We start from the raw sequence: 13,210 nt of genomic DNA on the forward strand, positions 1-13,210 counted from the left end.
TTTCCAGTACTTGGCTCCAGCATATTTCTGATCACCTTAATTTTGGCTTTTCACTTTAATGGCATTTAATTGCCATTATTACAATCACATTCCATACTTCAATCCAACATTAACCACAAACATCCACTACACCTGTGAAGCAACGAGGCTTTTTAATGATTAATCAGGTGCTGCAAGGAAACATTATGTTGACTTCTCTGGATGCAATTGTCAAGATGCCACACATTTAGCGTGAATCATCACCATTTCAATAATTAATCGATGATAGTGGCTTACTGATTGCATACTTATGAATGAGTAATGAAAGAGCTGTGAGCACCATGACATCATGGGAATTATGTCAGCCCGTTTGCAGGAATGGGTGAGTCAATGATTAACTCTTGCACATTGTAAAAGTCATGTCTTGCTGTCAGCCAGCGGCTCAGTTGACATATTAGAGTAAGATGGGCTGTTGTGACCTCTAGTGGATAATTTATGTAAAGCAATGCTTTATACCAAGACTCCCTTACTATTGTGTGGTCTCTCCTCATTTCAAACAGCAAGTTGACTAAAAGTACTTTAAAATTCAGTTTAACATCCCGGTCTTTCCATATATTTCAAATAGGCTATGGAAGATAATGCCAAAGACATGTCGACACTGTAGATTATTCCAATTTGGGCACTGAATTGAAGCATTGAATAGAATTAAGTCATCAATATGTTATATTGTCATACAATGTAGAAACAATGTCTTCTTTTATTCAAGGGACAATTTTACTATGGAAAATCAATGTTCAAGAAAGGTCCAAAGCAATAAGAGTGATCTCTAGTCAAATTGTGTCTTTTTGACCTTTTTGACCTTTTAACCCCTGTCAAACACTACATCACTACATCCTTCTCCTCTGCCTCCTCCACCCACAGAATGTGTGTTTTGTATTTGTATCCAGATTCACTCATTGCAATTGGAAATATCATCTTGTTTGTTTCTCCCGCTCTCTGGCTTATAGGGAGGAAGGGTACTGAACTACAGCAACGCCGCCATCCTCTTCCTGTTTTTGCTCACCTTCACCACAGCTACCATCATGCAATGCTTCCTCCTCAGCGTCTTCTTTAACCACGCCAACCTGGCAGCCGCCTGCTGTGGCATCATTTACTTCGCCCTTTACCTCCCGCACATCTTCTGCTTTGCGTGGCAAGACCGCATCACCAAGGACATGAAGATCCTGGTGGTGGGTGTCACATCTCAGCATCTCCCTCAAACAAGGGAGCGTGCTTCAATTGAAAACATGCTGCCATATGTACAGTAGTTATTCATTTAAAACATGTTTATTTAAGTTCAGACTGTAGAAGATTGAAGGACAGGCCTTAAATGTAGAACATCGATGATTATACCATTTCCTCTTCCTCAGAGTTTACTGTCCCAAGTGGCTTTTGGCTTTGGGACAGAGTACCTGTCGCGATATGAGGAGCAGGGCCTGGGTCTGCAGTGGGACAACATTCAGACCAGCCCTCTGGAGGGAGACGAGTTCTCCTTTCTCACCTCCATCTGCATGATGGGCCTGGACACCATACTGTACGCTGTGCTGGCCTGGTATCTGGACAATGTCTTCCCTGGTCAGTGCATTAGAGAGAAATGAAGGCTTTGGTCACATTTGCTGTAAAGCCTGCCTAAAACAAGCAAACAAATAAATTAATACATGAATATTTTCTTTCATCACAGGACAGTATGGAATTGGTCGACCATTTTACTTCCCTTTCCTTCCTTGTTATTGGCTCAACAGTGTGGCTCCAGCTACAGGTAAACTTGCTCACTCACCATTTTCACTATTTACATACTGAGCATTAGAAAAGATTTACAGTAAAAATGAGACATCTAATTATTTTATTCCTAAAATAAAGCGAACATTGACATAAGAGGCTGTTTTCGTCCAGTGACGTAATGTACTAATCTCAGCCCTATATTGGTTTTTAAAACTCTGTCTTTTTTCTCCAAAGTTGACAACAACCTCGATAAAAAGGGCTTTGATAACCTGGCAAACAAAGATCAAGGAGAGCAGCAAAAAAAAGAGGAGGAGGAAAACCAAGATCAGGAGAACGACCAGAAGACACCCAAGACTCTGGAGGAGACAACTTCGTGTGAACACCAGGATCGGCGTGAAAAGCTAAATGAGAACCAGGAGAAAGACGGTATAATAGTTACATATCAGCTATTTCATATTTAAAAAAAAAAAAGATCAAAAAGCAGTGTAATTGCACATGTGAATTATTACAGATCTTAATGTTACAGCAGCTTCATTATGCTGATGTCGTTTTTCACTTTCTCCATTCGGGACCGAGGCCATCTCTCTATTTGCTCTCTATTTCCCTCTCTGCCATCAAATTCATAGTGTGGGAACTCAATGTCCTTGTATGTGTTTGCACTTGGCTCATGTAAACACAAATACTGCTAGCTTCTCAGTTTCATGCCTCGTTAATGAGTGATGGAAACTGTTTTCTTTACACCGCATGGCATTCCAATCCCCTGATCTCATATGTGTCACGTGTCTCTTTCATACACACTTAGGAAATAAAATGACACTTTTGTCATCTTCTGCAAAGAACTCCCTTTTTACAATTGAATCGAATGCTTTGTTAATAGTCATTCTGTTGATTTTTCTTACTTGAACTTGACTTTGTAATTACACGAACAGGCCAGAAGCAGTATTCACTCCTCGTCCGGGCCAATTGATATCACGTATGTGGTTGTCTTTGTTGTGCGCAGGTCAAACATTCTTTGAAGCGGAGCCACTTGACCTTGTGAAGGGTGTTTGTATCCAGGACCTTGTCAAAATGTTTGGCAGTAGCCCCACACCGGCTGTGGATGGCCTCAGCATCAGCTTTTATGAGAGCCAGATTACTGCCTTTCTGGGCCACAATGGGGCTGGAAAGACCACCACCATGTATGTCCCACTCTGCATGCAAGCACACTCACACACAATAACCATAGGATGTAGAAAACTGGCTGACTTTTGCAGTGCCAGTATGTACCTGGGGGACATGTTTCACTCCTTTTATGTCACTCTGTCTCTTGCTCCCAGGTCCATCCTGACTGGTATGTTCCCCCCCACCTCAGGGACGGCCACCATCTATGGCATGGACATTCGCACGGACATGGACACCATCCGTCTATCTCTGGGAATGTGCCCTCAACACAACATCCTTTTTCAGTAGTACGTAACCGTCCACACACCTAGAATGTAGGATTCAAATAGTTATCACAAATAAATCATTTTATTGTGCCGCAATAGTCATCATCATACACTGTGATAAAACAAGCAAACGATAAACATGCTTGCAGTGTGTAATGTGCAGAATTTTACAGCTGTAACTGGATTATTGCTTCCCCTTCTTCAGTATGACCGTAGCGGAGCATATCCTGTTCTACTCGCTGCTGAAAGGCCGTCCAATAGCAGAGGCTGAAGAGGAGGTGGAGAACATGCTTCAGGATCTGGGTCTTCCCCACAAGAGGGATGAACTGACCCAGAACCTCTCAGGTCTGTCTGGAAGCTTCTTCATCCTGAAAAAGCTGCTGCTTTTTTGGATACATTTTATTTGTGCGTTTTATGCAGGAGTATGCATAACTGTATTATTATTAGACCCACTCGTTTGTGCACTGTCAATACTTTGTGATGTTCTAATCCAGGTGGCATGCAGAGGAAGTTATCTGTTGCCTTGGCGTTTGTTGGTGGGGCTAAGGTGGTGATCTTGGATGAGCCCACTTCAGGGGTCGACCCCTACTCCAGACGCTCCATTTGGGACCTGCTTCTCAAATACCGTGAAGGTAACACTTACCCCTGCTGGCTAGAAGAGGGTATAGAGCCCTACAAAGTGTGTGGTTTTTTTGTTTTTTTTGCATTAGCCTGTCAGGTGGACAGAAAGAAGAAGAAAATAAAAAATAATTTACTTTAATGTTGTATTTATAATAACTGCCAAATGTGTCTGTTGGCACAATCTCAATCCATTAGATCAGAGTATGCTAAATATAGTTGCCTTCATTTTATGAGTGTCATTATCAGCTTTCTGTGACACCTACTATTATACGTGACATGAACCTCACAGGTAACAAAATTAGAGGAGATCTGAGGTGAAAATGACTGAGGTGATCTAAATATAGGAGCAGTTTAGCTTGTCAAGCTGTTGCACGACATGTTTATATCGCATCATGGATGCCCCTCTTGACAACAGTTCTGACAGTTCTTCCACTAAACATGCTGCTGTCGTGTACATATACAACAATGGACCCTCTCTGTCTTTCACATCAAAGGAAAGATGCTTCTAATTTATGCAATTGCAATTATGTCATATAATCTTGCCTGGTGAATTTATGATACCACATCAGGATCTTAATATCTCTCTATTTATCCCTTCTTTATCGTCCCTCTTTGTCCCATGTTGCAGGGCGCACGGTGATCATGTCCACCCATCACATGGATGAGGCCGACCTGCTGAGCGACAGGGTGGCTATCATCTCTCAGGGCCGCCTCTACTGCTGCGGTTCCCCCATCTTCCTCAAGAACTGTTTTGGTGCCGGCTTTTATCTCACTCTTGTACGACGAATGAAACATGACAATCCAAAGGTGGGTACCTTTGAAAACAGCACACTTTTGTGTGCAGTAGAGTGGCAGCTTTAACAGTTAAATCAGGAATTTGGGTTGAAGGCGGATTTGTTATACTGACAGCATACGAACCAACATTTAGACTACAGAATGTGAAAATCCTAGCTTGAAATCCCAGTTGATGATAAAAATAATAAATGAACAAAGCAATAAACTGATATATTGATACTGAGGTGAATTTATCCAAGCCGTAGAGGAAGCAGATGGGATAACATCAAGATATTTAACATCAGACTAATACAATGGTTTCACCTTTATGAATTCCTCTGTGATTTGTATGTAAATGAGTCTCTGTGAGACAAAGGGGATGAAAAAGTGCTTGCAGGAGAGATATAAAAAAAAGTAAAAGATGGTTTTCTGATTCGACATTTTGTCCTGCAGGCCAGCTGTGACTGCACGGAGGATTGCGCCTGCAAGTGTTCAAAGTGTTCAAACTTTAAAGCCAACCAGGAGGGGAGCCAGATCCCAGACAGACAGATGGATGGTAAGGCCACCATCATCGGTTCTGTGAATTTCAGAGATCATTGTGTTATGCCAAGTTCATTGTCACACTCCCTAAATCTGTTTTAGTTTATTCAGCTTCTAAATTAACGATGTATTGGAGATTAATCTCTTTGTCATGTTGATGATTAGCATTTTTGCACTGGATTGCAGTCAGTCTACTTACTGCTGCCAACACACCTAGAAACACCCTGTACTTACTGTATTCAGTGTACTACTTCACGCCCTCTGTAGACCTATTGAAGCTCATTTGAATATGCAGTTTCTCTCAGCCATATGCTGTAATTTCATTTTTTTCTTGATCCCTTGCTGTCATTTTGCACGCTCTCTTAATTTACAGTACATTTCTTCTCGTTGTCTTAGCTGTATCTTTTTACTATTGGTGTTAGTGCTGCTTACATTACATTTTCCAGCGCCTCTTATAGTGTAAAAGAGGTAAAAGGCAGACAATAAGATATTAAATCAAACAAACAAAGCACTTATCATCCTCTTCTGCTCATCTCCAGGAAACATAGAGAGAATCACAGCCCTGGTCCATCATCACGTGCCGGAAGGTCGTCTCATCGAGGCCATCGGCCAGGAGCTGACCTATCTGCTGCCGAACCGTAACTTCCAGCCCAGGGCGTACGCCAGCCTCTTCAGAGAGCTGGAGGAAACCCTGGTGGACATCGGCCTCAGCAGCTTCGGTGTGTCCGACACATCGCTGGAGGAGGTGCGTTGAAAGAGAAATAGTAGCAGTTGTAATTTATTAAGAAAATCTTAAGTAATTTACATTTACAAATGTACATTATAGTCCCAGGACTACACCCCTAACCCCTAAATGTGAGAGATTCTTAGTTATTAAAGTACAAATTATGTTTTCATTTTCAGACATTTGATAAAAAGTACAAAAGAAAGCAAGGAGAGTTTTATTGAGTCAATCTGTCATACAGTCACTGCCTGACTTTCACCTTCACAGTGTTTACGCTCTTTTATGGTTATGTAATGAGGAGCATCTGTTAATCTTGGGTCCTGACAAATAAGATGTTTCCTTTCAGATCTTCCTAAAGGTCACTGCCGATGGGAACGCAACCAACAGGAAATGCGTACAAGGTAAAAAAAAGAAAAGAAAAGAAAAACAGCACACAGTTTTTGTAGCTCGTTCCTTTAACTTGTGTGCATCTGAATGTGTAGTTGTATCTGTTGTAGCCCTCTCTTCTCCATCTACCCCTCACCGTGTGAACTATATCCTCTGTATCCCATTGTCTAACTTTCTCAGACAAGAAATCATTGCAACAGATCTCTCGATCTAGTCTCTGTGGACTCAACAGAGTGGCAGTGGAACCGCCAAAAGGTGACATCAGCTTTCAGCTTAGAGCTGGACACATGCTGCTGTTGTGGGAAAAACATTTACATCTATAAAATTCAAGAGGGTTTGCAGTCTATGATGTGTTGAAGGTGAGGTTGAGTCAGCTTTCCTTTGCTGCCTAGAAAGGCTAGAAAGGTCAGGTGAGAAATTCTTCAGCTTAGTTTAATTGATTTGGGTAAAGATTTGACAAAGGTGCTGGTGAGGAACCATGTAGCACCAAAAGTGGTTCCTCTATGCTAACAAGCCAAAGAACCTCTTTTAGTGCTATTTAGCACTGTTTTTGTTTAGTTTGTGCATTCTTGCTGAGAGATATGAAAATCAATACCACTGTAATGCCTGTATGGTAAATATGAAGGTACAGTAATTAGCTTTGCTACTTAGCATAATGACTGGAGAGAGTTTCATGTAACTCTCAGCAAGAAAGCCAATGAGAGCATTTCCCAAAATGTCAAACTATTGTTTTCAACATTCTTTAATTCATTCCTGAAGACATAGTTTGGCCAGTGTTTTTCCCGACAACAGAGTAATGTGGAAAGCTTCAGCTTGGGCATCCTGACTAGTGACATGAGACCAACTGATGCATTCATCATAGATATATATATCGATCCAGAGCTTGCCTTGGCACACCAGTTGAAACAATGAACTGCACCCCTAAGGCTAGTAGAGCACTGCTGGAAAATACTTCCTCTGTTCACTGAAGACTGAACATGCTTGGCTTGCTGGCTGGCCCTCTCAATCTACCATTTTAACTGCATGTGCAAGTCAGACTGCGCAACTTGACTTGAGCTCTATTTTCCAGACGCAGATGGGACTTTGCCCACCAATGGCCAGGGCCCGTGCGATGTCCCAGAAGGCAGTGCAGGCAGGGGATCCTACCAGGTCCGCGGCCTGTGTCTGACCATCAAACAGTTCTTCGCTCTGCTGATCAAGAGGTTACATCACACGACCCGCTCTTACAAAGACTTCTTCGCCCAGGTAACCTTGCTATAATTCATCAAGCCTTAATCCTAAACTTTGCTATATGGTATGTTGTGCATTTATTAGAATTAGCTGACATCTGACATACTAGTGCTATTTTGTCTTAAGATTCAAATCACAGTTATGTCTGTCTTTGGTAGATTGTGCTGCCAGCCAGCTTTGTTTTCCTGGCACTGACATTCACTCTGATCGTTCCGCCTTTTGGAGAGTATCCAAGTCTGACTCTCAGTCCCTGGATGTATGGGAGACAGTACACCTTCTACAGGTGGGCATAATGGACACAGACTTACTGGTTTAATGAGTTCAGAACATATTTCTAGTTACATTTGGCTAAAATTTTCTAATTTTGGTATAGCAATATATGAATTATTATTTTGTCAACTGCAGTAATGAGCGTCCCATGGATGCTCAGATGAGATACTTTGGTGAGGTGTTGTTGGACAAGCCTGGCTTTGGAACGCGCTGCATGGTAGATGAACCACTGGAGTGAGTCACCTTCACAGATTCACAACATTTTTTCCAGACTGTTCTTTGTGCTGTTTTGTGTGACTACATGGGCCAATTTGTCCCACTGATAGAGATTTCCCATGTAACAACATCACCACGGAGTGGGAGATGCCTCTGGTTAACCCTGCCCTGATAGATATGCTGGCCGGTCCAGAGTGGAACTCCCTTAGACCATCTCCAGACTGTCAATGCAGCACAGCCAGGAAACTCACCATGCTCCCTATGTGTCCTGATGGAGCTGGAGGCCTGCCGCCTCCACAGGTGGGTGAAAATTCTTATCACTTACACTTATTCAACTGAAATCACATTTGGGGGACCACCGCTGCTGATGACTCTCATATTAAATGTATGTTATTTTGTGCATCAGAGGATCCAGTCAACAGGAGACGTTCTGATGGACCTAACAGGGAGGAACATCTCTGACTACCTGGTGAAGACCTACCCCCGCCTCATCAGAACCAGGTATGAGATCCTTGGCGCAAATTTAAAAGGAAGAGTACCTAATTAATTTAATATAGATTCTATCTTCTATGTTGATCTACACATATTTCATTACACAGTAACTGTGTAGGTATTTTCATTACAATGTCTGAACAGTATATTGTAGTTACGCAAAAATGGAAAATCTGTAATTCTCTGACAATGAATGATTATACAAGATGTGCACATGTAACAACTAAAGTAGACAACTGTTCATTTTAATCAAAGAAGATATTATAAGGTTTGGAATTTATGTTGTTGAATTATTATTTCTTTAAACTGAAACATGAATCTCTTTCCAGCTTGAAGAGCAAATATTGGGTGAATGAACAAAGGTAATTTCAAGCCTTGTATCCTTGCATCCATGTCCAAATAATAATACTGTCTACTGGGATGCAGTAGTTGGAGTTACAGTGAAGCTTTGTATTGACAGCAGGGGTTTTCTCTGTGGTGTCCAGGTATGGAGGCATATCAGTGGGGGGGCAGCTTCCTGTTTTAGCACTGCAGCCAAAGACCATCCAGGATCTAGCAGTGCAGCTGGGACAACTGTTCAACGTTACTGCGGTATGGTTCCAAAACTCAACATTATGTGTTTGCTTGTGTTTGTGTGCACCATTACCTTTTTTTTTCTGTGTGTTCATTGACTTTTTCTTCAGTTATTTCTTTTGTAATTGGTGCCCTCGAATTTTTTTGGTTGCAGGGCAAACATTGCAAACAAACGCTGAAGGATATAGGGACGTTCCTCAGGTACATGGAGACTCCAAACAATGTCAAGGTCAGTCCAACAAAGCCTCACCAGCTTGAAGTCTTCGTTACTGTGATCATCTTGTAATAGACTGTCCATCAGTTTGTCACAAACCAAGTAAATACAGTAGTATACAGATGACACACCTAATATAAGTGAGTGGTATTCAAAGTACATAATGTACTGTCTTTCCACAGGTGTGGTACAACAATAAGGGCTGGCATGCCATGGTTTCTTTCATGAATGTGGCCAACAATGCCATCCTCCGTGCAAACCTGCCCAAAGGAGCTAATCTGGATGAATACGGAATCACTGCCATCAACCACCCTCTGAACCTGACCAAAGAACAGCTGTCTGAGATCACTGTGTGAGTGACTGATAGCTAGACACGTGTCAAACTACATATCAGTTTGGGATGTCGAATGCATAGTTAGTTTTGCCTTGTGTGGATCTACTTATCCCCGTATGACTGCTGAATGTTTTATGCAAGATTACACGTCTTAACACCAAATTGCCTCATTGCATTTGCTCTTGATCTTGTAGCTGATGATTTTCCTCTGTCCTTCCCCCAGACTGACCACCTCAGTGGATGCAGTGGTGGCCATCTGCGTCATCTTTGCCATGTCCTTTGTTCCAGCCAGTTTCGTCCTCTATTTAATCCAGGAGAGGGTCACACAGGCCAAACACATTCAGTTTGTCAGCGGCGTCAGTCCACTGGTCTACTGGATGGCCAACTTTCTCTGGGACATGGTACAGGAACCTTATGTGTACTAATGCCTGGCAAATGTCAATAACAGTCATGGGCATGTAATAATGATTTTTTACAAGAACGACTGGGGTAAAAACACCTAAATGCCAGTATGTTTTCTTGTCTATGCTCCTGAAATATATTCATAGACACCAGTATCTACTGTGACTTTGTTCTTTCCCCAGCTGAATTACTCCATCAGTGCAGCGATGGTGGTGGAAATTTTCATCTTTTTCGACAAGAAGTGCTACACCTCACCTACCAATCTCCAACCACTCATTGCCCTGCTTATGCTTTATGGGTAGGTTACTGTCTTCTCAAGCTTAGCTGTATTTATCTAGTCTGTCAAACAACAAAATTATTGCCAGAATATTTCCTCCTCCACCCTGTTAGCTCTACTGGATCTGCATGTTTGTGAAATATTGACAAAAGCACGAACAAATGATCTCTCTATCGAAAGGAAGTTTAAAGCTTAAACACTTGTATTGATTCAGGGACAGCTGGCTAATTTTCAACAACAGGATTTATTACACTGCTTCTCTTTCTGTTCCTACAATGATTTGTCAGTTTGGACTTTATTCTAACAGTGGACCGTCTAAATGTGGCTACTGTCAGCACCAGATTGCGTTTTCACTCCTTGCTCCACAGCTCAGGCTAACTACTGACACACCCAGCCGAGTGCCTGTGACAGTCAAAATATCAGCAATGGAATATATTCTGATAATATATAATTCTACACATGCAAACCCATCACTCAATGCACATACATACACATTACATATATGCAATATTTACATCCTGAGTTTTTACTGTAATTATATGTATTCTAGTAGTCTATAAAAGTATAATTATCATACAAGAACTTGGGGGTGAATACCAATTCCAAAATCATACCCACAACTGCTTTGCCTAATATTGTACTGCCTAATATTATTATTCATTGCGCTTAACTGACACCTTTTTTTGTCTCTCTTTCTTTCTTAGCTGGTCTGTGACACCCATGATGTACCCTATGTCCTTTATATTCAGCGTCCCCAGCACAGCCTACGTCTCTTTGTCATGTATCAACCTTTTCATTGGCATCAACAGCAGTGCCATCACCTTTATCCTGGACCTTTTTGAGGGCACCACAGTAAGTCCAGGCTTGTCTTCGTAATTTCCATCTTCCATGATGTCTTTCATCTCACCCTCAATTGCGTGTGTTGGATTTCTGTCTAGGCCCTGTACAAGCTCAACCAGCTTTTAAAGACCGTGCTGCTCATCTTCCCACATTACTGCCTGGGCCGAGGTCTTATAGACATGGCCATGAACCAGGCTGTGAGCGACATCTACGCTCGCTTTGGTAATGGCAAAACGCACACACACTCAAATCCCTCCCAGTCCAGCCAGTGTATACAGTGTAGCCATGTAAAACTTTCTTATGTCAAGTAAAAACACTCAAGATCTTTGAAAAGTGTGAAAGCATGATTGGCAGGTGTGTTATGTTTATGTATTTCCTCAGGTGAGGACTACAGTCCAGACCCCTACAACTGGGACTTTATAGGGAAGAACCTATTCTGCATGGCTATCGAGGGATTCGTCTATTTCTTCCTTAACATTCTCTTTCAGTATCGCTTCTTCCTGGATCACTGGTAAGTCTAGAAGAGCTTGAATTAAGAAACCAGATTTGCCAGATCTAGTGCGTAACTTTTTGGCCGATCACATGATGCGATGTGATGGGTGAAGAAGATGATTTGCTGAGTAGTTAATGCTTCCATTTGCAGGATACCTGATTGTCCAAAGCATCCTATTTTGGAGGAAGATGAACATGTGGCAGAGGAACGAGAGCGAATCTACAAGAGTGAAAGATCAAATGACATCTTACGCGTACAAGACTTGTCCAAGGTGAGACTTTTTTTTTTTCATAAAATGATCAATCATGGACAAAATGCTAAGTATGAAGATTTCAGACTCAAGTGAATTCTTAAATTTTTCTTACTTTGTTCTCACCTTGTCTTTCCAGACATACACAGGAACAATCATCCCTGCAGTGGACAGAATCTGTGTTGGAGTCTCACCTGGAGAGGTTTGTCTGGTTAAACTGATACAATTCGCTTCACCGAGGGAACATTTTGGTCTCTTCATTTCTCATCTGTCATTTTTACCTCGTGATCTTCTGCAGTGCTTTGGTCTCCTGGGGGTGAATGGAGCAGGGAAAACCACAACGTTTAAGATGTTGACTGGAGACATTGACGTCACCTCCGGAGATGCCTCAGTTGTTGGTCACAGGTTAATGAAACAGGATATAAAAACTATGGAATTTGATATATGTTTTGAGGCTTGTAATTAGAAATCCTAAAGTTTACCCAAAGTATTTTGCCCTAAATCTTCAGCGTTTTGACCAACATCCTGGACGTCCACCAGAACATGGGATACTGCCCACAGTTTGATGCCATAGATGAGCTGCTTACAGGAAGAGAACACCTGCACCTCTATGCCCGCCTCCGTGGAGTACCAGAGTTGGAAATCACCAGGGTGAGATGCAGCTGTTGCCAGGAAATAAATCATTTTAAATTGTTGTAATCAGTGTAAGTGTGTAATGAAAAATTGCAATCAGAATAGCGTATCATATCCTTTCACTGTAAGTATTGTGGGCACTTAGCCAGTCCAATGTGGAGTGGAGTGGAGTGGAGTAGGATATTAAAGCAGCAAAAAGAATGAAACAAGTTCAGACAGAAGCCCTGCTTTTTGGAAACTACAAAGTGGACATGGTGCCATTTTGATCTATAAACCTGCAATTTTTTTCCTTCTGTATGATGTATACAGCTTCACTTCACACAACGTTTGACTGAATTGTAACGCAAGGCGCTTATCCCCCATGTGTTCAGGTTGCGGAGTGGGCCATTCAGAAGCTGGGTCTGTCAGAGTATGCAGGCCAAAGTGCTGGGACCTACAGTGGAGGTAACAGGAGGAAACTCTCCACAGCTATTGCCATGATAGGCTGCCCTGCGCTGGTGCTGCTGGTGAGGCCAACACTAATGAAAGTGCTCAGTTTGGATTGGAGGTTTAGAATGGGGATCACAGTTATATGAGCATGGTTTGGGGTTTTCTGTGTATATATTAATGCGTTCTTTGTTACTATTACTGTACATTAGGATGAGCCCACTACAGGTATGGACCCTCTCTCCAGACGCTTCCTGTGGAACTCCATCATGAGTGTTATTCAGGACAGAAGAGCTGTCGTCCTCACCTCACACAGGTAAACCCTTCGACTGTTTGTACATACATGC

The 13,210-nt window shown here is 42.0% G+C and overlaps 1 protein-coding gene across 1 annotated transcript in view; it reads left to right on the plus strand.

The window, feature by feature from the left end:
• The window catches only part of abca4a (ATP-binding cassette, sub-family A (ABC1), member 4a), a 29,699-nt gene that overhangs the window by 15,677 nt on the left and 812 nt on the right, over positions 1-13,210 (plus strand). Inside the window, exons 15-47 of the mRNA XM_070853427.1 lie at positions 987-1,208; positions 1,389-1,593; positions 1,700-1,777; positions 1,975-2,166; positions 2,741-2,918; positions 3,057-3,188; positions 3,373-3,512; positions 3,662-3,799; positions 4,417-4,595; positions 5,016-5,118; positions 5,642-5,847; positions 6,173-6,227; positions 6,394-6,468; positions 7,283-7,458; positions 7,602-7,726; positions 7,849-7,947; positions 8,040-8,229; positions 8,336-8,430; positions 8,751-8,783; positions 8,907-9,012; positions 9,149-9,223; positions 9,391-9,560; positions 9,766-9,943; positions 10,127-10,242; positions 10,926-11,073; positions 11,160-11,283; positions 11,443-11,572; positions 11,705-11,825; positions 11,944-12,006; positions 12,103-12,209; positions 12,314-12,455; positions 12,809-12,943; positions 13,076-13,179. Of these exons, the coding sequence (XP_070709528.1) occupies positions 987-1,208; positions 1,389-1,593; positions 1,700-1,777; positions 1,975-2,166; positions 2,741-2,918; positions 3,057-3,188; positions 3,373-3,512; positions 3,662-3,799; positions 4,417-4,595; positions 5,016-5,118; positions 5,642-5,847; positions 6,173-6,227; positions 6,394-6,468; positions 7,283-7,458; positions 7,602-7,726; positions 7,849-7,947; positions 8,040-8,229; positions 8,336-8,430; positions 8,751-8,783; positions 8,907-9,012; positions 9,149-9,223; positions 9,391-9,560; positions 9,766-9,943; positions 10,127-10,242; positions 10,926-11,073; positions 11,160-11,283; positions 11,443-11,572; positions 11,705-11,825; positions 11,944-12,006; positions 12,103-12,209; positions 12,314-12,455; positions 12,809-12,943; positions 13,076-13,179 (4,340 nt within the window). The remainder of the gene's footprint in view (positions 1-986; positions 1,209-1,388; positions 1,594-1,699; positions 1,778-1,974; positions 2,167-2,740; positions 2,919-3,056; positions 3,189-3,372; positions 3,513-3,661; positions 3,800-4,416; positions 4,596-5,015; positions 5,119-5,641; positions 5,848-6,172; positions 6,228-6,393; positions 6,469-7,282; positions 7,459-7,601; positions 7,727-7,848; positions 7,948-8,039; positions 8,230-8,335; positions 8,431-8,750; positions 8,784-8,906; positions 9,013-9,148; positions 9,224-9,390; positions 9,561-9,765; positions 9,944-10,126; positions 10,243-10,925; positions 11,074-11,159; positions 11,284-11,442; positions 11,573-11,704; positions 11,826-11,943; positions 12,007-12,102; positions 12,210-12,313; positions 12,456-12,808; positions 12,944-13,075; positions 13,180-13,210) is intronic.

Source organism: Pempheris klunzingeri, chromosome 21 (genome assembly GCF_042242105.1).
Source record: "Pempheris klunzingeri isolate RE-2024b chromosome 21, fPemKlu1.hap1, whole genome shotgun sequence".
Taxonomy (NCBI): Eukaryota; Metazoa; Chordata; class Actinopteri; order Acropomatiformes; family Pempheridae; genus Pempheris; species Pempheris klunzingeri.